This window comes from Engystomops pustulosus, chromosome 4 (assembly GCF_040894005.1).
Source record: "Engystomops pustulosus chromosome 4, aEngPut4.maternal, whole genome shotgun sequence".
NCBI classification, from domain to species: Eukaryota; Metazoa; Chordata; class Amphibia; order Anura; family Leptodactylidae; genus Engystomops; species Engystomops pustulosus.
Genome location: NC_092414.1, coordinates 75,684,072 through 75,709,087, shown reverse-complemented (window position 1 = coordinate 75,709,087; position 25,016 = coordinate 75,684,072). Strand labels below are relative to the sequence as shown.

Genomic DNA, 25,016 nt, shown 5'->3' with positions numbered 1-25,016 from the left:
TCTGCTCATAGGTTGGTAAAGTTCAGGGCAGCATGTGGGGCTCTTGGCATGTGAAGCAAAGGCACAGCTTGCACTTCATTATATTATTTCCCACTGCGGGGAAAGTACTGCAAAATAAATGCAATGAATTTATAGCTATTTCTGGATGGTACCCTAGACACATACCTTGTTCAAAATTGTTTAATCTGAACCATAATTATTTTAATGGTATTTGCTGAGAAATACAATTACAGCAATATTTCATCTAAAACAATGAATGGATATATTTTATGTATCAAATAACAGTTCATTTTAGAGATTTTCTTTAAGGCAGTCATGCCAATCTTCATTCACAAACCACTATGATCCCATAGTATACACATACATAGTATATATAACAAGCACAAATATATACATGTGTGTATATATATACTTTTTTGTCATATATATATATATGCGCACGCACGGGAGAACATTTTTGTATATATAAGGTATATATACTGTATATATACAAAAATGTTCTCCCTTGAATACCATATAGATGCACATGCACACTCACTAAACACATAAACACAACAGCTATGTACATCTATACAGGACGTAGAGTCGGTGACAATTTTAGTGGAGTCAGTCGTGTTAGAATGGACCGACTCCTGCGCCACAAACATATAATAAATTATAGAAAATTTGAAATTGCCTTTAAATGTCTGTTCTTTTCCTGATCTAACAATTTAGGCAAGGGGTGAGCAAAATGTATTAGTCCAGGAGTCATACTGTCATACTGCTCAACTTCGAGAGGTTGCATCAGTAACAAGTACCTGGGATGCACCAACAATCACAGTATAGCACAAAGTGCCAACCCAGAAATGATAAATGCCACAGTACAGCAATAAATACCACCACAGAAACCAAAGACTGCATTTAGAGCGGACAATAATAGTGCAAACCCTAGAGGAGATAATAATAGTACTGTAGACCCCCAGACCAGACAAATAAAACTGGAGACCCAATTGCAGACTTAAAATACTGGGGACCCAAAGAGCATAAAACTACTAACTACTAATACTGCTCTGCACTGGGTCCTGACCATGACACATACAACCAGTGTTAAGAGTCAGGACACAGAGCGGGGGTGCAGGGAAGGACTCTTCTGCACTAACCGCTTCCGTGGCGTTCTGCACCAGTGATCTGCCATCAGTTATGTTACATCAGTTATGGAAGCGCTCATTCGGGAGCGGACCTGTCGGCTCGCGTTGTGCACCCCTAATCGCCCTTTTAGTTTAGAAGATTAGAGGAATAAGGCACTGGGAAGGAATGCCTGCATTTATTGTAAGTACTGCTACAGTGAGCAGGTTCTCAATGAACCAATAGTTCCCTTTAGATGGAATGACGCTTTCACAGGAGCTGCCTAAAACCATCAGAAAATGCACATTTTCAAAGGTCTTTGGAACCGAGACAACACTGTGAAGCAAGGAAACCAGTAGGCAGGATCAGCTTTCTCCTGCTGTCTTCCATGGTATGCTTGCCCTAGGTCCACCCCACCTCCTGACTGTGACTTTGTTAGGTCTCCCATACAGAAGAGGAGGCGATCAGCAAATTGGCACAGCACTAGTAGAATAGTAGAATGGAGACTTTTTTGGGCACAGTGCCTGCTAGAGCCACTTTGAAGCACACTTTGAAGAATTTAGTTTAGGTAGATTAAAAATTCCAACGAGGAAAACCCCAGCATTCCAGGCAGGTAGAAATATTAAAAGTCCATTTTTTTTAGAAAAATAGTTTAAAACGTGTATTTAAAGTCACCTAAGTCTAAGACAAGTTGAGCCCTGTCCATACAGCCTGGGCAATAGCCCACAGGTGTTTCCTGAAATATCCAGCAAACACCCGGCTGTATGGAGAGGACTCAGCCCATGATCCCTCCACACATCTCTGGCTTTTCACTGACATACACTGGTTTTTGAGGCAAAGGGATCTTAAAGGTTTTTTCTCAAAGAACCATAGAAAAAAATAAGATAATGCTACATTCACATGCTACTTTTGAATTGTGCTTTGAAGCACAATTCAAAGGCAGTGGGAATGAGTTACTCCTTTTTCCGTATTTCCCGGTTATCTGAGTTGACACATTCCCCCTGTTCTGATTTTGTGCCGTATTTGCTATCTCAGACCTCTGACCTCCCTTTTGTATTATTGTTTGTAAGTCTTGTTTCGTGTTATCACTTTGGCTTAGGGAGGGAGTGTCTTCTTGTTGTATCGTATCATCTAGGATACACAGGCCAGCAAGCAGGTGATAGTTTTGAGGGTTTAGTTCAGGGATCACTGTATTGTTTGTCCTCCCCAAATCCAGTCAATTCATTACAGGTTTGGGGTTACAACAACACAAGTAACTGTATTAAAGGGTTGCGGCTTTAGGAAAGTTGAGAACCACTGCCTTAAAAAAAACATATATATACTCACTAAATACTTGCATGTGGGCAGTAAAACCTGGTAATACAATATGCAGCAGGGGGGCACATGACAATCTCAGTCACTGATTACCGGTATAGCTGCTACTTAGCAGTTCACCTTCTGGATGTATAGACAATGCTAGTATAGCTTCAGCTACCTATAACTAATCATTTTTCAACTGACAGATTTGTTAGCAATTATATGGCAGTTTAATAATTAGTTTTATATGCTCACTGTAACTGCACAACACAGATGACATTGCTAGACTTTGTGCCACACTTCAATGAATACAGTAAAAACAAGTTCTAGTTAGAGTCTTTAAGAGCCTTTATGCAGGAGTAAAAAGTTATAGATGGAAGAATTATGTAAGTGTTGGGCAATCTTTCTGTAACCTTGTAATAATGAAGGCTAAATTAAAGAATTACAACAGACTAAAATAAGGTAAGAAATGTACACAGTAGGTAGGCAGCTGTTAGGATAATGGAGTGCTGGCAGCAAGTACCACAGCTGTAACTCAGAATAAAGTGTCCACTTATTATTTCAATCACAGAGTTGTTGTTTTTACAGGACTGAAAATGTTAAGCAGTCTGCTATGCCTGCTGTTCTTCTCTTCAGAAAGTTGGGATTGAAGTTTCCAGGTATACGGTAATTTAAATTAGGCATTTATTGTGTGTATTCAGCTATAAACCTTGTATGTACTGTGGAACATAGATTGTAACAAAGAGAACTTTTACAATCACGGGTCTAACTAGGAAAGGCTGGGCCCCATAACAAAATTGTGTTTGGGACCCCCTCCACTCAAAAAGGTTTTCCAACCATACCTGCACATGTTGCATATTACATGTAGATTTGCAGCACAGCATTTCTGTAATACAGTAGCAGTGTAGTGTATGGGGTAGAAGACAGTTACCTACACGCATAGCGTAAAAAGATTACGATGCACAGCAAGATTTATGATCCACAGCAATTAAATGACCAGTCACTTATTGCTATGGACAATGGCGAAGGCATCAACCTTTGCAATGATTTGAGAAATGCAACATCTGAGGTGTACACGTATAAAGAAAAATGAGATTCAGCCAGGTAGATGGTATGGACAGCACATGTACAACATAGATAATAGAACAACGATGCACAGCACATGTATTTAACATACAATGAGGCACAGGGTATTCATAAACATACAAGGCAATACGCAAAAATAAAGCTACAACAAATGCCGTTCATAATCCAAAGAAGTTCAGTGGATGAGCTGTTTTTTTTTTTTTTTTTTTTGCACCCCATAGTTGCCCCAACCCATATTCACATCAAATAAGTGACAAGTCCCCCTTCCCCACTGAAATCACACAAGTGAAAAGTCGCCCTCACCCCACTGACATCAAAAACGTGACAAGTCCCTCCTACTGACAACACACTAGTGACACACAATGACAACAGTCAGGTCCCCCTCCCACACCAACAACAAATAACCCCTCTTATTTCATGTCCTTATGCCTTTTAAAGTGTTCCTGCATACTGTTATCTGGGACACAAGCTATGGATGCAGAGCTGCCTGGACTAAAATATTTCTAAGCAGAATGTTAGGAGAGGCCATGGGGACCGGAGCATACTGGGGAGAACAGCCTGCAGGGCACTGCCATTCCCCTGCTTTGCCTTTATATAGAAAGAAGGAGTATTTATTATATGGAGGCATAGGGAAAAAAAATAGCACGGCAGGAGAGAGCATGTGCGAAAGGGGAAGCAGCAGCTATCAGCAATGTCCAGTCCAGCGCTGCGGTAGTTCCACCACTGTTTACATACGTACATCAAATTCCTTATCTTGCATTGGTCCTGGATTATAGTCTCAACTATATCTCATAGTTGTATTAGAGAGATTTTCCCTTCAAAAACAAGTTGTTTGTTATTGTGATATGTTGTAGTTTGGGGTGGTCTGACTACTGGGCCCCCAAGTTATAATGGCAATTGGGATCCCTTGCCAGGGTTACTAGAGGTAACATAGGCCTAAGAGTTTGTCCTCCTTCTAGACTGAGTAGGTGTGCTGAGTAAAGCGAGTGCATCCTCCAGCACTGAGGCTGCGGTCACACATTGCAGTTACAAATGCATTGCAATCAGTTTTGAGGTGTTTTTGGGTGCAGTTTTGTTAATTTAAATGGTGAAAGACAAACTAAACGGGTGAATTTGATTTTGAAGATTTTCCATAAATGTGATTCACCTCTTAAATTAACAAATCTGCACCTTAAACCACCTCAAAGCTGATTGCAATGCAGTTTTAACTGCAATGTCTGACTGCATCCTAAGGGTTGTGGCACATATGGCGTTTTTAACCCGTTTTTAAGCAGTCCGTTAAAAACACATGCGTTTTAAAAATGGACTGCTTAAAAATGGCCCAAAACGTGTTTACAGGTGGCATTTTGAACCCCGTTTTTAGTCAGTTAAAAAACGCATCCTTTTTGTCCGGTTTTCCCAATTATCTTAATAGATAAACAGGTTGTAAGCAGCCAAACAGACTGAAAATGCATGCTTAAAAACTGACCAAAACTCCAAGTGTCACCTGACAACCAATTAAACGTTCTAGGTCCTAGGATAAGCTTGTGTACCGAAAATCCTTTTCCATTGTGTCCTACAAAATGGCTTTCTGAAAAAATCTACACATCAAGCATTATATTACAGTTCTCATTTTTGTTACCCATTTTGCCACATTATGCAGCAACACACCCACTGTGTTGGTCAGATTTTCCAATCGCCATTTTAAGATAGATTTTAAAGACAACCTCTTTAAAAGCTGCAATGAAGTTTGACAGAGAAGGTGCAGTAAAAATGGTTACACTTTAAAGAAAATCTACCATCAAAATCCATAATGATAAACCAGGGACCCTTACTCCTAGATCCAGGCAGTGGGACTGTGGTAATATTCTTATATGTGTTAACCATTGCCTCCTTCTACATAAAATGCAATGTTTTAAATTATGCTAATGAGCCATAAGTGCTCTGGTGTGAGCTTTGGCTTCACAGGTTGCTATACCCTGTTCAGAGAAGGGAGCAATGGGAAGGCGGTGTAACAGCCTGTGAAGTTACAGCACAGAGGAGCTCTGGTAACACCCCCCCCCCCCTCCCCATAGCCCTTTGGGATCATTAGCATACTTTTAAAAGTTGATTCTAGAAGAAAGGAGGCCATGGATAACAAATAGAAGATTACCACAGTCACAGTACCTGGATCTATGAGGAAGTGTCTCTGGTTTATCATGCTTGATTTTGATGGTAGATTTCCTGTAATAACATAATGCAAAAAATTATAATTTAAAGAATTTGTTCCTATTGGACAATCTCTTTTTTTGGAGGGTTATAAGCTTCAAGCAATGCTCTATAATCTACAGTATAAAGGGATCAATCTCTACAAATGAAGGAATGGCACAGCTATATACAGTAGGCCTTGCACCAAAAAATATGTACAATGAAAGAAAGAAAGTAATACAATAATGGTCCAATATCTCCAAATATCTCTCTGAGGAAGTCATGGATATGTGACACAATGGGGCACATTTACTTACCCAGTCCATTCGCGTTCCAGTGGCGGCTTCTCCGACGAGCGTTTGGGTCTTCCGGCGATTCATGAAGGTCCTGAGCCCGATGTCCACCAGGTGTCGCTGCTGCGCCGAGGTCCGCCGAGTTGCATCAGAGTTCACTGATCTCTTCCTGGTGCATGTAAGTATGGCGCGTGCAACCAATTTTTTTTTTTAATGCGGCGGTTTTTCCGAATCCGTCGGGTTTTCATTCGACCACGCCCTCCGATTTCCGTTGCGTGCATGCCAGCACCGATGCACCACAATCCGATCGCGTGCACCAAAATCCCGGGCCAATTCAGGGAAAATCGGCGCAAATTGGAAATATTCGGGTAACACGTCGGGAAAACGCGAATCGGGCCCTTAGTAAATAACCCCCAATGTGTGGGCTGTACCTTATCCCATACCTGTGGTATTGTATTGTAGCTTTGACTTTTTCTAGACCATTAGTGTATATTTACTTAGCATTTGATAGTTGTCTAGCTGCTCATAACATGCTTAGGTTAGAGGCCATATGTCCCTCCCTAAAGGGGGCTCTGTGTCAGCACATTTTTAATTGTTTTTATATTTGTGTGTGTCCCATTTTTGCATTACCCTGTGTGAAATATGAATTATGAAGAAATAAAATTATATTTATTTGGAGATACTGGCCTTTTCTTTTCTTTTCCCTTTCCTTTTCTTTCCTTTTCTTTTTCTTTTCCTTTCTAATTTTGTTTCCTCTGCACGACTACTATAGGAAAAAGAGGCTCTTTGTAGTTACTTTCCATTCTGGTTTGTTTTGGACGGATTTAATAAATTTACTCCCACCCCCTACAGTCACAAGTACCTTGCAATACAATTCACCCATAGACTACCTTCACTGCAGTGTTAACCATGCCGGGCCTGTATGTAGTCACTTTATGGTGTGACGTTCTTTAAGACGGCGGCACGTGATATTGTAGTGGTGCAGACTGACAAGCTTCCAGCAAGCTATTTCCCCTAGAAATTCTGAAGTGGTCAGAGCTGGACCGGCAGTACAATGTAAACCTAATTGGTTTCAATTTAGGAACATAGGGGTCTATTACAAACAGTTTTTTAAACATTACAAATTATAAAAATACAAGTCAGTCGAAGTACTCTTATAGTGAACTCGGAAATTCATGATTTGTGATGTATTTTTCAACAGTTGCCAAAGCTGGAAGCATTTGTAATACAAAAATTAATAAAAGCATTGAGGACGTCATTTATGCTATTAAAGCAAAGGTAAACCAAAAAGAAACCATCGTAATTTTGTCTAACAATCTGGTTCAGTTATGACTGCTCTACACAACACATAAGCACATGTTTAATTGTTAGATACTCTTAGGCCCCTTCCACACTAGCGAGTGTGATGCGATGAACTCGCATCACACTCGCAACGCAAGCTGCCGGGAACGCACGGCCCGAACGCTGCACCGCGGGAGTGAACTGACATGCTGAGTTCACTCCCGCGGTGCAGCGTTCGGGCCGTGCGTTCCCGGCAGCTTGCGTTGCGAGTGTGATGCGAGTTCATCGCATCACACTCGCTAGTGTGGAAGGGGCCTTAGAGTGCCTTAATATGGTAGAACCTGGCCGTCCATGGCATGGGTACTTTATATGGGGCAACTCCGTTTGCTCTTGTTTTATCAGCTTTGCAAAACAAGAGCTTTTGATATGTTTGGAAGGAACATATGCATGCAATTATCATAAGATACAATTTAATATCAATGTTAAGCCATGAAAACCTCTTTCAGTCTTAGTGCAGGCAGTCCCCAGGTTACATACAAGATAGGGTCCATAGGTTTGTTCTTAAGTTGAATTTGTATGTAAGTTGAAACTATATATTTTATAATTGTAGTTCCAGACAAAAAGATTTTTGTCCCAGTGACAATCTGAGTTTCAAAATTTTTTGCTCTAATGGAACCAAGCATTATCAATAAAGCTTCATTGCAGACACTTAACAGCTAATCATTGCAGCCTGGGACTATAGTATAGCATCCAGAGAGCTTCACCAGAGGTCACCGTGAGCAGAGGGGTCTTTCTTTAACTAGGGGTCGTCTGTAAGGCGGGTATCCTTAAGTAGGGGACCCCCTGTATATGCTAAAACTGTTAATCACATGTGGCAAACCATTTAAACCAATTAAGCCTTCTTGTTCTCTTCTGTAGACATTGAATCATGAGGGTGCAGTCACACGTTGCAGTTAAAACTGCATCGCAATCAGCGTTGAGGTGGTTTTAGGTGCAGTTTTGTCAATCTAACAGGTGAAAGACATGAACTGAACGGGTGAATTTGATTTTGAAGGGGAAACCTGTTCCACAAATGTCATTAACCCGTTCAGTTCATGTCTTTCACCTGTTAAATTGACTTAAATAAAACTGCACCTAAAACCACCTCAAAGATGATTGCGATGCAGTTTTAACTGCAACGTGTGAACGCACCCTCAATTTTAGAAAATGCGCTAAAGCCCTTTCCATTTAACAGTGTAAGATGGCATAATTGTGGAAAATAGTACCTAACTCTCTTGTTAAGAAACCCTGATTTAGCTTTCAAGAAAGACATTTAGGTCAGTTTTGAGCTCCTGCAATGAATTAACCATCACCACATCTTGCGGCAAAGATTTACACTATGTCACTGCGTTTTCAGTAAAGAATATTGTCTATGATCATGTGCAACATTTTTTTAACATAATGCATGCTCCTTTTCTTGGTTATAGCCCCAGTGGTAAAATTCTTCATATTCCAGTAAATTTCCTATTTTTGTTGTGCTCACCTGGTAATTAGTAAGGATTTTTCAAGGTTGAATAAAAGCCAAAAAAACGCAGATTTCATTGTTGTAGCAACTTGTTTTTGAAGGTCAAGAGCCATTAGCAGTGCAGTATTCAATAACCGCTGACTTGTTTTGTAGTTAAATGAAGTGTGTTTGTCACTTGTGCAAGAATTCCGTAAAGCCAACACCTCTCAATCTGACCTGGTAGGTTTTCTCCGAACCATATTTTATTAATGCAAAACTGTACATTGCCTAATCTAATTGTGCACTTTTCACCAGTTTTGATAAATCTGCCCTATTAGTATAAGACAGCTTATGTATGAGTTAATATGGATAATAGGGATAATGGATTAATAGGGATACAGAGATAGGGGGAAATTTATCTGAGGTAAAACTGTTCTAGTTGCCCATGGAAACCAGAGTTTAACTTTTATTTTATAAAAGTCATAGGTATATGATTCACCTGACAAAGGCTCCTGTCCGGAGCCGAAACGTGTTGTGTTTTACCAATAAAAGACTGACACAAGAAAAGCATTTCCTCATTGAGTGATGCAGCGCTGGTAGAGTCCTCTACCGGTGGATTTCCTTCAAGTGCCAAGTCCGGGGTGAATGGACTCTTGTTTAGTGGGCAGCAGCATCTCGTTCCACCATAAGTATGTCTTCACGACGTGATACGCCTTTTATACATAAGGTGAGAGTCTTTCACTAGCGTTAACCACTTCTTTTCAAAAAGAATACACTTGAGTCCTCTGCGCTTTTTATTTCTTCTTTCTAAACCGGCTGTGTTGCTGTATGATCGCGAGGTCACTCCCTGATATCCTACTCAACGCCAGTTTCTGCAGTTTATTTTATAAACGGCTGTGGGAAGATAAAAGCTGATCTCTGATTGGTTTACCTGGGCAACCTGAACAGTTCTGCTCTCAGACACTTCTGATAAATTTCCCCCATTGTTTGTATAATGAAAAGTATATTAAAATTCTCCATAGTTTACTAGATCTCTGTTTCCTGTCAATCTTTACCAATTTTTGTTGTTTACTTGTTTACTGGACAACCTCTTTAACCTATAGTTATATGCTGTATGCCGTGTACAGCCCCACCTAGTTTAATTAAAATCCAGCCCTGTATACAGAACTCACCAGTTTACTTAATAATTACAGCCTCCCATATAGTCCACCTTGTTGAATTACTATCTGTCCCCAATAAATAGCCCACCCCTTCAGTTTTACACAGCCTCCCATATAGTTCCTCCCAGTCTAATTAATATCTTGCCCCCATATTTAGATCTCCTTTTTTTGACTGTATACAGCCTCCCATATAGCACAACCACTGGTTTGATTATTAACTTGCCCCATATACACGGTAGATTTCCCCACCCCAGTTTTATTATATTTAGAAGCCCTACAGCTCATTTATATACAGATTTAAATAAAGCCAACCCCAGTTTATATATAGTATATATAGCTATATATGTTTAGCTTAGTTACATACAGACCTCCCTAGTATCAGTATCCGGCCCCATATTAATATATACAGCCCCCCCCCCCCCAGGAGAAAAAGAAACTGGCCCCATATAAATATATACAGCCCCCCCCCCCCCCAGTATAAAAAGAATCTGGCCCCTTAGAAATATATATAGAGCCACAGTTAATTAAAACTTGACCATGAAAAGAACGGAGGGACGCAAGTAGCCAGAAAGGCGCTGCATCGTTCCACATGTAAATCGCACCTGTATCTTAAAGAGACAGGTGGGATTTATTTATCTGGTGGGCGAATCGGGTGGCAATGGACCCGAATCGTCCACGTTTTTGCTGCTGCCCAAAGGGCTCCACATTCTGCCGCCTCATGGGTAGGGAGTAGCAGTTTTCGGAGAAATCACCAACATTCAGGCTTTTTGATTGGTCTAGTACAGTGATGGCGAACCTATGGCACGGGTGCCAGAGGTGGCACTCAGAGCCCTTTCTGTGGGCACTCAGGCCATCACCACAGGACAGAGGTGACCAAATAGGACAAATCCACCAAATCTTCCTGCAGTCTCAAGCAACGTATGAGATGCTGCTCTTAGCGCTATTTTAAAGCGACACTTTATTGGCGGATTGGAACTGCAGGAAAAGTGAGGTGTGGACAGGGCTGCATTATCTTTGGAGGTCATCCTGCTGGACGCACCATTCTTCCTCTACCTTTCAACTGTATTGGTGGCCCTAGGTGGCCGATACAATTGAAAGATGTGGAAGAACACGTAGCAATAAATTACAGCTTAAAATGCCACGTTGGCACTTCACAGTAAATTACTGGATTTTGGTTGTAGTTTGGGCACTCGGTCTCTAAAAGGTTCGCCATCACTGGTCTAGTAGTTTTCCGTTACCTGTAAGATTTACTATGAGTCCTTTTAACAGAATAAACTATTAACCCTAGTACTCCCTCATCCTGAAAAAATAGGTTTTTAACTATATTGCTTATCAAGGAAAGTGAAGATTCATACAATAGATTTCGATTTGATGATTGTGAAACATTTTTGCTGTCCCAGGAAGAGGGTTTAACTGAGTTACCGTTGCTTCCTTCCAGTCTTAAAAAGCCTTTTCTGTGCACTGAATACATTTTATGTCTACTGAGGAGATATTAAGGGCCTCCTAAAATACATTTATCTCTGCATTCTGTGTTTTCTTTGAAACAAAATAAGAATTAAAATTCAGCAGCTTAAAAACTGCATATATATTATTCCAAATGGATTCCTTAGACATTCCATTCCTTCATTCAGGCTTATTAACAGAGACAAGAAAAAGCTTTGCACATCTTTTAAGCAAAGTGACTTGTCTACAGTAATGTGATGGCTTTCTAGGCTATTCTGCTCTATTGCCACTTGAAATTGTTGTTGCAAGTGTAGGTGACTTCCAAAATGGCTTAATAAAGACTTTATTATTTGTGACAGATAACACTATAAATGCATATTGACTTATGGAAAAGGTGGCCAAGTGGAACACACTAGAGTGGTTTGAGTTCTCTATGACTAAAAGTCCAGGAAAAATGTTCATTTCAGTGACTATGGCACAGTGAAACATTACATTGGTACTTTAAAGGGGTTGTCCACTTTCAGTAATTAATTGATATTATTTGTATTTATGAAAAGTTACCGTATATACTCGAGTATAAGCCGAGACCCCTAATTATACCACCAAAAACTGGGAAAAACTATTGACTCGAGTATAAGCCGAGGGTGGGAAATGCATTGGTCCCAGCCCCCCCAGTATAAAGCCAGCAAGCCCCCAGTAGTATATAGTCATCCAGCTACCAGTAGTATATAGCCAGCCAGCCCCTGTAGTATACAGACAGCCAGCCCCATGTAGTATACAGCCATCCCCCAGTACTATACAGCCATCCCCTAGTAGTATACAGCCAGCCAGCCCCTAGTAGTATACATCCAGCCCCTAGTAGTATACAGCCAGCCCCCAGTATTATACAGCCAGCCCCCAGTATTATACAGCCAGCCAGCCCCAGTAGTACACAGCCACCCCCTAGTAGTATACAGCCAGCCCCAATGTAGTATACAGCCAGCCAGCCCCTAGTAGTATACAGACAGCCAGCTCCTAGTAGTAAACAGCCACCCACTAGTAGTATACAGCCAGCCAGCTCCTAGTAGTATACAGCCAGCCTGCCCCCAATAGTATACAGCCAGCCCCCTGTAGTATACAGCCAGCCAGCCCCCATGTAGTATGCAGCCTGCCAGCCCCCATGTAGTATACAGCCAGCCCCTAGTAGTACACAGCCAGCCCCCCCCCCCCTATGCACCCTCCGATGTCGGCGCGGCTCCCCGATGTTGGCGCGTCACGTTTTCTTTCTTCCCCACGGCTCCTCTTCTTTCTTCTGTCTTCTGTCATGGATGCGGCCATGTTTTTTTCCAGCAGGTGCATACTATGACGCGGCCTCGTCATAGAAGAGGAGCTGCGGGGAAGAAAGAAGACGGGACGTGCCAACATCGGGGAGCCGCGTGGAGCAACGGGACGGCAGAGGGTTAGTATATAAGTTTATTTTTTAATAGACTCGTGTATGAGCCGAGGTGACGTTTTTCAGCACACGAGTATATACGGTTTACAATTTTTGAATATACTTTCTTTATCAATTCCTCATGGTTTCTAGATCTCTGCTTGCTGTCCTGCTGTAGAAGTGTCTATGTTTATTTCCTGTGGATAGAAATCTGTCCATGGTGATGTGATGGACACGCAGGTGCACGAGCCGTTATTCTCATAGAGAGTATTCAGATCTGTGTAATAAAAATGGATTGTGCAACTGCGTGTCCATCACAAACCATAGACAGATTCTATCCACTGTAAGTAAGCTTAGAAGCTTTCAATAGAAGGACAGCAAGCAGAGATCTAGAAAACACTGAGGAATTGATACAGAAAGTACACTCACCGGCCACTTTATTAGGTACACCATGCTAGTAACGGGTTGGACCCCCTTTTGCCTACAGAACTGCCTCAATTCTTCGTGGCATAGATTCAACAAGGTGCTGGAAGCATTCCTCAGAGATTTTGGTCCATATTGACATGATGGCATCACACAGTTGCCGCAGATTTGTCGGCTGCACATCCATGATGCGAATCTCCCGTTCCACCAAATCCCAAATATGCTCTTTTGGATTGAGATCTGGTGACTGTGGAGGCCATTTGAGTACAGTGAACTCATTGTCATGCAAGAAACCAGTCTGAGATGATTCCAGCTTTATGACATGGTGCATTATCCTGCTGAAAGTAGCCATCAGATGTTGGGTACATTGTGGTCATAAAGGGATGGTCATGGTCAGCAAAAATACTCAGGTAGGCTGTGGCGTTGCAACGATGCTCAATTGGTACCAAGGGACCCAAAGAGTGCCAAGAAAATATTCCCCACACCATGACACCACCACCACCAGCATGAACCGTTGATACAAGGCAGCATGGATCCATGCTTTCATGTTGTTGATGCCAAATTCTGACCCTACCATCCGAATGTTGCAGCAGAAATCGAGACTCATCAGACCAGGCAACGTTTTTCCAATTTTCTACTGTCCAATTTCGATGAGCTTGTGCAAATTGTAGCCTCAGTTTCCTGTTCTTAGCTGAAAGGAGTGGCACCCGGTGTCGTCTTCTGCTGCTGTAGCCCATCTGCCTCAAAGTTCGACGTACTGTGCGTTCAGAGATGCTCTTCTGCCTACCTTGGTTGTAACGGGTGGCGATTTGAGTCACTGTTGCCTTTCTATCAGCTCGAACCAGTCTGCCCATTCTCCTCTGACCTCTGGCATCAACAAGGCATTTCCGCCCACAGAACTGCCGCTCACTGGATGTTTTTTCTTTTTCGGACCATTCTCTGTAAACCCTAGAGATGGTTGTGCGTGAAAATCCCAGTAGATCAGCAGTTTCTGAAATACTCAGACCAGCCCTTCTGGCACCAACAACCATGCCACGTTCAAAGGCACTCAAATCACCTTTCTTCCCCATACTGATGCTCGGTTTGAACTGCAGGAGATTGTCTTGACCATGTCTACTTGCCTAAATGCACTGAGTTGCCGCCATGTGATTGGCTGATTAGAAATCAAGTGTTAACGAGCAGTTGGACAGGTGTACCTAATAAAGTGACAGGTGAGTGTATATTGGAAAATTGTATAACTTTTTGGAACACAAACAATATCAATTATTTGCTGAAAGTAGACAACCCCTTTTTAAGGCTTTCTTTTTCCAACATTATTATATGTTTGCTTTCTAAATGCGAAATTTAGAAACTTTCTACAACTTGCTCCTGACCATGTCATCTTTCAAATCACTTCCTACTTATTGTAGAAAAATTCCTTGTAATGAACTGTTATTGTATTCCTCTACTGAATATAAAATAATATATAGTATATAATTATAAAATAATTGCTGGGGCTCCCAACAAGTTATTAAATAAGTACACTGTACATATTCCCTATTGCATTTCAGGTAAACAGATCACAATTTCGGCATGTACTTCTAAATTTTAACATTCCTTTGACAGCTGTTGATTTAGAACACTTACTTGCAAGGTAGGTCAGCTTACTTGATGTAAAAATCCTGTTAAGAATTTCAGCCGTTCAGTATTTCTAAAGCAATGGGCAGAACCGCAAGCTGCTTAAAGGGGTTTTCCCATTTGGGCATTTACACTTCATTTCATTCATTTGTCATGTATAAACATTTCTTCAATTGGATTTTATTAAAAAATGTTCCTGTGTGAGGATAATTTCTCATAAACGTAGTCATATGGTCTCTTGGAAACGAGAAAGCTTCCTCGGATACGACGACCTGACATTTTGGCAGCGGTGGCTAGACATGCGCTATTGAACCCTGCCTGACCACCTGGATTCAGCAATCATTACCACAGGATGACTGTGGGACATGCAGTAACTCCCGGACATTTCATATACAAAAACTTTTTTTTTCTTTGTGCAATCCCTGCAGCAAAGGTGGTCATATCCGAGGAGTAAGTCTTGTTTCTAAGGGATCATATGACTACATTTATGAGAAATTATCTTCACATAGGAATTTTTTTTTTAATAACATCTAATTGAAGTTATATTTATATATGTCAGATCAATGAAACAGAATGTGAATGCCCAGACTAGAATACCCCTTTAAGACCAGCCCATCTATAGTGTCTGCAAACTAATGTGTATGCATACAGTACAGACCAAAAGTTTGGAGACACCTTCTCATTCAAAGAGTTTTCTGTATTTTCATGAAAAAATTGTTGATTCACACTGAAGGCATCAAAACTATGAATTAACACATGTCGAATGATACAGTTTCAGTGTGAAACAACTGAAAATATGTCTTATATTCTGGGTTCTTCAAACTTTTGCTTTGATAAATGTGTTGCACACTCTTGGCATTCGCTTGATGAGCTTCAAAAGGTAGTCACATGAAATGGTCTTCCAACAGTCTTGAAGGAGTTCCCAGAGATGCTTTGCCTTCACTCTGCAGTCCAGAACTAAAACATCTCATTTGGGTTCAGGTCTGGTGACTGTGGAGAAAACTCTTTGAATATGAAGGTGTGTCCAAACTTTTGGTCTGTACTGTACACAGGGGCGCAAATAGGAAAGGCAGAGCCCCATATCAGACTTCTATATGGGTCTCCCCTACCCCCTCAGAAAATTTACATATTTGTATACTCACTCATTTATACACTCTTACACACTGATATATTCATTTATACACTTACACAGATATGTCCCAGTAGCTACATGGGGAAGTACACAGCAGGAATTAGGCATGAGAAATCCCTTGTCCTGTTGTTATGCTGTCCCGTCCTACCCAGACATTTCATGCTGTGTACTGTGGAAGATGAGCACTGTTATATACATATTATGCTGTACAATGTGCAGCATAATATGTATAAAATGAGGCACATCCTCCATTCTTTAGTCTGTTAGTTCTTATGTTGGGGCATCCTGACACTGCAGGCCCCATATCAGCTGCTATGGGTGCTACCACTGTAGTTATGCATCTATGTGTGTACCCCTATATACTCGAGTATAAGCCGACCTGAGTGTAAGGCGAAACCCCTAATTTTACCTCCAAAAACTGGGAAAACCTATTGACTTGAGTATAAGCTGAGGGAGGGAAATGCATTATTCACAGCCTCCCAGTATATAGCCAGCAAGCCCCCAGTAGTATATAGCTAGTCAGCTCCCAGTAGTATACAGCCATCCAGTCCCATGTAGTATACAGTCAGCAAGCCCACATATAGTATACACCCAGCCATCCCCAGGTAGTATACAGCCAAACCCGGCCAGCCCCCTGTACTATACAGCCAGTCCCCTGTAGTATGCAGACAGCCCACCCAGCCCTCTGTAGTATACAGCCAGCCCACCCAGCCCCCTGCAGTATACAGCCAGCCAGCACTTAAAAAAAACAACTTATATACTCACCCTCCGGCAGCCCCGATGCTCAGCACTGCTCCCCGATGTCGGTGCGGCTCCTCTTCTGGAGCCCTCCTCCTGATTCTTGTGTCAACCCGCTTCTGTGATGCTGCTACCGTGCTACCTGGCTTAATGCCTTGTGTTTAATTTACTAGGGATTTGCCTTGTGTTCACTTTACCAACTTATGAGGAATACCTCTTTCCGAAGTCTACCTCCATTATATCTGAATATATGCACAGGCACTTTCAATTTGTTTACACTTTCATGGGATTTACCTTGGTTGACACTACCCACACAGGAGGGGTTTGTTGTTATACTTATTAGGGTATTAATAACATGGATTCATATTGTATGTACTTTGGTACTATTTTTAATTGTTTTTAACATTTTGTCTGTGTGTAGGTGTGGATTTCTATAATAAAATTTATGTCTTTGTATCTAATTGAACAGTGGCACACAGCTTGGCTTTGTTTTATTGGATTTGTTCTAGTGTGTCGTTCATAATATTGGTGTACACCATTGCTGTGCAGGGTTCCATTTTCTATGTTGTATACGGTGCAGCACATGGGCAGCATCGTACCGCTCCGTACCCCGTAGAAATATAGGATGTGTCCTATCTTTCTCCGGAATACGGCGCAGTGCGCCATATATTCCTACGGAGAGGAGCAGGGGTGAGCAGCGCTCTCCTCCTCCTTCTCTCCCCGGCACTGCAGTGTGCCCGCCATGCTACGGTACGGCGGGCAACAGCTGTGTGAATGTAGCCTAAGTCTGTACATATACTATTAACATTGTGGGTATTCATTACTTGTATTCAATACACATTTCTGCAATTAGATTTAATATGAGAAGAAAAGATGGTCTTGTGGACTTCATGTCCTTTGTGAATAAACTGAGGAGCAGATCCAGACTCAGCTTCATGAAAAAAATGGTGGAACAAGCGGAACAGAGGTCAGATTAAGTGGCTTAAATTTGTTATGTGCAGAAGTATGCAAAAGTATATGTAGAAAAAAAAATGTTTCTTTTTTCTTTTTTTATGTTTCTGGTAAACCAGTCATATTAGTGGATTGCACAGTGACACCAAAGGCGGCTTATCTGCTAAAGAAGCTGAATGGCTACTTTTCCAGTTATGCCAAGGACCTTTTATTCAGTTATTGGCTCAGTTTCGGTAAGTGAATTATATCTAGAACTCTATGAGTACCAAACTGCATTTACTGGAGAAGTAGAAGGTTTTTGCCGGTGTAAATATATTTCAGGGGTAGATTATTATTAATATTATATTTCATTGAAAAAATTTGGTTCAGTATGCAGAAGAATGAAGGACTCTATAATGGGTACTTCCAGCTTCTGTTATTAAAGGACATTTACCATCAGATTCACTGAGGGTAGATGATTAATACCTCCTTGTCTCATCCCCCGATACTGTAATCTTTCCATGTTATGCCTTGAAACGGCCGCATTTGTAAGCAAAGCAAATCACACATTTTTGTGCATTGCCACATCAATATGATGATTTTATTGTATCAGCAATTATATATCTCTATTTTGTAGTCCCTTTATCTATATTTTATATACATTTTTGGACCTTCTGTGTTGATTAGAGATGGGCGAAGCGATTCTAACAAAGTGGAATTCTGTCCAAATTTCAGGGAAAATTTGATTCGTCACGAATCCAAGTTTACGGTAATTAACGGGAACAAAGATTTTTTTCTCCTTTATTACCAAAATGGGAGCGAGCACAACGTGTTAGTGTTAGTTTCTGTAGTGATTTTTGCTCCAATTCAAGGCGTCCGTTTTGGGGTGTCTGTATACCCCAAATAGCAGTTGTTTTTTGTTGCTGAAGTTGAGAGCAAAAAATATTTGTCAAATCCACGTAGTTGATTAACCACTATTTCAGACAGAAAGGTGGCAGGTGGAGTAGGCAGAGGTTGCAGCACAGTAAGGGGACGATGCAGCAGGGGTCAGTCTGTGAGGCCAGAACTGCCGTTGTCAGCTAGTGGCAGTGTGTTGATCAACAACCCAAAGGTTGTCAAATGGTTGACTATGTCATCCACTTCCTCCCAAATAACATCTGACAACCCCAGCCTAGAGTCTGGGGGGGGGGGGGGGCTGGTGCATGCTGTGTGTCTGGTGGAGGAGGGGCTGGTGCCTGCTGTGTGTCTGGGGGGGGGGGGGGCTGGTGCCAGCTGTGTGTGTGTGGGGGGGGGGGGATCATGCTGTGTTACATGCATACCGCACGGATCTGTGTTTATTGCACCCTAGAATACAGTGCCAAATTCTAAGACCCCTGGTGATTTTCCTGGCAAAAAAGAAACACGTTGGGTCCTAGGGTCTAAAGTGACAGGAGAGCAGGAGCTTGAATAGCTGTAGCTAGCAGTCCTAATACCACTCAGCCACCTAGTGTACAGTGTGTAATAGTCTGAGGGTATCAAGAAGTCACACAGAATGTGTAGTGTGAATTACACTTTATAGAATAGGTCTGTAGCAAAGCTAGACTAATGTAGCAGAGACTATAAACACTGTTCAGCCGACAACTTACATAGACTGAACAAGTCAGTAGCTCACTAACGAACACCCTGCTCTGTTACCTGTGGGGGAATAGTCAACATCCGGCATAGGGTTTGCAGCCAGATCTTGTGCAGTGAGCTCTGCAGATTTTTGTGGCCGATAACTTTAAAAAAAAGCATTAGCAAAGCGAGTGTATGAGCTTGGCAGCGAGTGTGCACTGATCCCAAGTGTGTGCAGTGTCATAAGTGTGACTTAGGTTTAAGGGACTTAAGTTTGAGGGGCTTTAGCAGGTAACTTCTGTGTTTTGTGTTACTTTGACTGTAAATTCTTTCTGTGCATATTTATATTGTAATCCCCATTAGAATTATGGACTCCATAAGTGGCATTGCTACACGGTGTACATCCTGTGCCATGTATGCTTTCCTTGAACAGCCGTTCGAGGGGGAATACTGCTGTGTGGGGTGTGTGAAAATTGCTCATCTGGAAGTCCAGATTCTGGATCTAAATGAGCAAGTTTCAAGGCTGCGGGCAATTGATAATATGGAACGAAGTTTGCTGCTCCTGGAGCACAAACTCTCTGGGGAAGATGGTTGTGGGGAGGGAAGTATGGAGGTGCAGAGTGAGGGGGCAGCTAGTTGGGTAACATGTAGAAGGCGGGGTAGAGGGAAGAGTTGTAGAGAGTCTAGTCCTGATCTGGTGCACCCCAATAAGTTTTCCAGGCTGGCGGATGAGGGGGATATCAGCTCTGGGGTAGCAATGCTGCAGAAAGACGTGGCCGCTAGCAACCAGGGGAATGTCTGCTCCAGTAAGAAGGGTAATGGGAGCACAGGCAAGGTCAGACAGGTGCTGGTAGTGGGAGATTCCATTATTAGGGGAACACACAGGGCAATCTGTCACAAAGACCGTGCATACCGAACAGTGTGTTGTTTGCCGGGTGCTCGGGTTCGGCATGTTGCGGATCGGGTTGACGGATTACTGGGAGGGGCTGGTGAGGAACCAGCAGTCATGGTCCACATTGGCACTAATGACAAAGTAACAGGTAGGTGGAAGGTCCTTAAAAATGATTTCAGAGATTTAGGCCATAAGCTCAGGGCAAGGACCTCAAAGGTAATTTTCTCCGAAATACTGCCTGTACCACGTGCCACACCAGAAAGGCAGCGGGAGATCAAGGAGGTAAATAAGTGGCTCAAAAGTTGGTGTAGGAAGGAGGGGTTTGGGTTCATGGAGAACTGGGATGACTTTTCTGTGGGCTACAGGCTCTACAGTAGGGATGGGCTGCACCTCAATGGGGAGGGGGCCGCTGTTTTAGGGGAAAAAATGGCTAGAAGGTTGGAGGAGTGTTTAAACTAGAGACCTGGGGGGAGGGCAATTACACTTGTGCAGGGCAAATAGACGGTGTACATAGAGAGCTGGGAAGGGTCATAGTCCATGGGGGAGGAAGGGGGGCTGGAATGAGATTGGGGAATAAGGACAAAAGGAATACGGACAGGGAAAACCATATAAAGTGTATGTACACAAATGCCAGAAGCCTCACAAACAAAATGGAGGAACTGGAACTCTTGATGTTGGAACGGAAATATGATATAGTGGGTATCAGCGAGACATGGCTGGACAGTAGCTATGACTGGGCTGTTACTATAGATGGTTATAGTCTTTTTAGAAAGGATCGTATAAATAAAAAAGGGGGAGGGGTTTGTTTATATGTGAACTCTTGCCTCAAGCCCGTCCTGCGAGATGACATCAGTAACGCAAATGTGGAGTCCCTATGGGTGGAGATAAGAGGAGGGAAAAATAAAAATAAAATATTACTAGGGGTTTGTTATAAGGCTCCAAATATAATGGAGGCAGCAGAGGAAATGCTGATAAGTGAAATGGATGCGGCTTTAAAGCATGGTGAAGTACTTATCATGGGGGACTTCAATTACCCAGATATTGACTGGGGGGCAGAAACCTGCAGGTCCTTCAAAGGTAGCAGGTTCTTGTCAACAACAAAAGACAATTACCTGTCGCAACTAGTCCTGGAGCCAACAAGAGGGGGGGCACTGCTGGACCTTATCCTTACCAACAGACCTGATAGGATATCAAAACTACAGGTTGGGGGGAACCTGGGGAATAGTGATCATAATATCATTGATTTTGTATTACGCTTTACTAAGAGCGTTAGTGAAGGGGCAACCAACACTCTAAACTTCAGGAGGGCAAATTTTCAGCAACTAAGGGAAGACCTTAAAGGCATAGACTGGGATAATGCTCTCAAAGACAAAAGCCCCCCCCAAAAATGGGACTTTTTCTCATATATTCTGAAAAAGTCCTGTGAGAAACACATACCTTATGGGAAAAAGCATAAAAGGAACAAGAAAAACCCTATGTGGCTAACTAGTCTTGTAAGGAAAGCAATAAGCGAGAAAGATAAAGCGTTTAAGGTGCTAAAACGTGAAGGTAGCGATGAGGCATTACAGGATTATAGAGAGAAAAATAAATCCTGTAAAAAGCAGATAAAGGCCGCAAAAATAGAGACTGAGAGAAATATTGCCAGGGAGAGCAAAAATAATCCCAATTTATTTTTCAAGTATATAAATGATAAGAAACTAAAAACAGAGAGTGTGGGTCCCCTTAGAAATAACATGGGGGTCATGGTGGAAGGAGACGAGGAAAGGGCCAATCTACTGAATGTCGCCTTCTCAACTGTCTTTACCCAGGAAAATCCCCTGGTGGAAGACACAATGAGGAATAATGTTAATTCTTTTTATAATGTCAACAGTTTAACCCAGGAAGAGGTACGGCGCCGCCTCGCAACCACTAAGATAGATAAATCACCGGGGCCAGATGGCATACACCCCCGGGTTCTGCATGAATTATGTACGGTGATAGACAGACCGTTATTTTTAATATTTGAAGATTCACTGAGGACTGGTTATGTTCCACAGGAATGGCGCATAGCAAATGTGGTACCAATATACAAAAAAGGATCAAATAGCGATCCTGGAAACTACAGACCCGTAAGTCTAACTGCTGTGGTGGGGAAAATATTTGAGGGGTTTATTAGAGATGCTATCCTGGAGTATCTCACTGTGCACAACCTTATAACCCAGCGTCAGCATGGGTTTATGAGAGATCGGTCCTGTCAGACTAATTTGATTGGTTTCTACGAGGAGGTAAGTTCAAGACTGGATCTGGGGGACGCTGTGGATGTTGTATATCTGGACTTCTCAAAGGCATTTGACACCGTGCCACATAAAAGGTTGGTATATAAAATGAGACTGCTGGGAATAGGAGAAAATCTGTGTATCTGGGTAAGTAATTGGCTTAGTGATAGAAAACAGAGGGTGGTCATTAATGGCACATTCTCAGATTGGGTTGATGTTACCAGTGGAGTGCCACAGGGGTCAGTATTGGGGCCACTTCTTTTTAATATTTTTATTAATGACCTTGTAGTGGGTTTACACAGTCAAGTTTCAATATTTGCAGATGATACTAAGCTGTGTAAAGTAATAAATACTGAGGTCGATAGTTTAGCATTACAGAGGGATTTGTGGAAGCTTGAGGGATGGGCAGAGAAATGGTTGATGAGGTTTAATGTAGATAAATGTAAAGTTATGCACTTGGGCCATGGAAACAAAAAGTATAATTATGTTCTAAACGGTCAATTACTTAGTAAAACTGAAGCTGAAAAGGACTTGGGCGTATTGGTGGATGGTAAACTTAATTTTAGTGACCAGAGCCAGGCGGCTGCTGCTAAAGCAAATAAAATAATGGGATGTATCAAGAGAGGAATAGATTCTCATGATAAAGACATAGTTTTGCCCTTATACAAATCCCTGGTCAGACCACACATGGAATATTGTGTACAGTTTTGGGCACCAGTGTATAAAAAGGATATAATAGAGCTGGAACGGGTGCAGAGGAGAGCAACCAGGATTATTAGGGGAATGGGGGGATTAGAATACACTGACAGATTACAAAATTTGGGATTATTCAGTTTAGAAAAAAGACGACTGAGGGGAGACCTCATTACAATGTACAAATACCTGAACGGACAGTACAAGGATCTCTCCAAAGATCTTTTTATACCTAGGCCTGTGACCAGGACAAGGGGGCATCCTCTACGCCTAGAGGAGAGGCGATTTTACCATCACCATAGACAAAGGTTCTTTACTGTAAGAGCAGTGAGACTATGGAACTCTCTGCCGCAGGAGGTTGTTATGGCCGACTCTATGTACATGTTCAAGAGAGGCCTGGATGACTTTCTGGAGAGAAAAAATATCACGGGTTATGGGGATAAAACATTTATTTAATTCTTGAAGGTTGGACTTGATGGACTTGCGTCTCCTTCCAGCCTTATATACTATGATACTATGATACTATGAGGGATGACTTTTGGCTCTCCACCCTCTTGCACCCTCGCTACTGGTCCAAAATGGGTGACATTTTTTTTCAAGCTGCCGAGAAGGAGGAACAACTGGCGTAATATAGAAAACTACTGTGCAGACAGTTGGCTGCTGCCTATGTGCACCATTCTCCATCCTCTGTCAGGTCTGACCGGGGGATTCCTGGCAGTCATGGCTCATGTACTACTGCCACGGCTGCTGTGGGGAGATGGGGGGTAGGAGCAGTACTAAACACAGTATTGTTTGAAGCCCAAACCACGCTCCCTATGCATATTTAAGCATGGCACAACGGTCTACAACGGTTTTTTAATGTGGTTCGATTCAGGTTTTTTAAAAAATTTGGTGAACCTGGTTGAATCAAATTTTGACAAATTTGCCCATCTCTATTGGTGATATATATTCATTGGGTGTTGGTAAATGCATTACTTTTCATTGATGTGCATTTGTATTTCAGCAAAGCTGATGCTCTTGGAAATGGCTTCATTCATCAAGACGACTTCAAGGAAATAATTGAGAAAGCAATTCAAACTCCGCTCACATCAGAGCAAGTTAAAAGCATTGCTGTTCTTCTTGGAGAAGAATCCTTTTTTTTACCCTTTATGAAGTTTATTGCCCTTATTCAAGACAGGTATAACTGGATATTATTTGGCTACTGACTGACAACATCTGTTTAAACCTTTTCTAAAACCAGAGGTGTTAGAAATCTCAACAAGTAATATTTCTAGGGGCTGTCCAACTCAAACTCATTGGGACACATGTACCAAGAAGAGTGTAAACTGCGCTATGCGCCGAAAATGGCTTTTTTTTTGCCATTTTGAAAAATATAAAAAATTTAATAAAAAGCGATCAAAAGGTTGTACAGTCCTAAATATGATAGTATTGAAAACATCATCAAAAGTTGCAAAAAACAACAAAAATCGCCAAAAAAAAAAAAAATTGTACAGGAGGTTTTAATTTTTGCAAATGTATGAAAACTTAAAACCTATACAAATTTGTTATCCCTGTGATCGCACCAACCCAAATAATAAAGGAGACGTCATTTGGGGCGCACAGTGAAAGCCGTAAAATCCAAGCCCACATGAAAACGTTTTTTTCACCATTTTCACTGCATTTAGAATTTTTTTTTCACATCCCAGTACGCGACATGGAATATTAAATACCATCACTGTGAAGTGCAATTTGTTACGCTGAAAAGAAAAATGGAAATAAAAAAACAAAAAATGGCAAGGGGATAAACTGCTAGTTTTGTCAGAACATACAAATAAAGCCAGCAAACACTGCACTGCCATAGCCCTCCGAACGTCAGACCAAGCTTACAGCGGTCCGGCGTATTCATAAGGGGGCGGTACCTACCGCATGAAGCCTGATAGTCGCCTCCGACCTATGGTGTGGGAGGGACGGTCCTGGGGAGAAGCTAGGAAGAGGGGAGCGCCTCGGACCGTCCCCTAATTTTTATTCAGAATTACAATTT

The 25,016-nt window shown here is 41.9% G+C and overlaps 1 protein-coding gene across 1 annotated transcript in view; it reads left to right on the top strand.

Annotated features, from left to right (window-relative positions):
- The window catches only part of LOC140128456 (uncharacterized), a 74,296-nt gene that overhangs the window by 30,305 nt on the left and 18,975 nt on the right, over window positions 1–25,016 (top strand). The window contains exons 6-12 of the mRNA XM_072150162.1: window positions 2,989–3,059; window positions 7,147–7,223; window positions 8,884–8,949; window positions 14,697–14,779; window positions 17,487–17,600; window positions 17,704–17,817; window positions 24,000–24,173. Of these exons, the coding sequence (XP_072006263.1) occupies window positions 2,989–3,059; window positions 7,147–7,223; window positions 8,884–8,949; window positions 14,697–14,779; window positions 17,487–17,600; window positions 17,704–17,817; window positions 24,000–24,173 (699 nt within the window). The remainder of the gene's footprint in view (window positions 1–2,988; window positions 3,060–7,146; window positions 7,224–8,883; window positions 8,950–14,696; window positions 14,780–17,486; window positions 17,601–17,703; window positions 17,818–23,999; window positions 24,174–25,016) is intronic.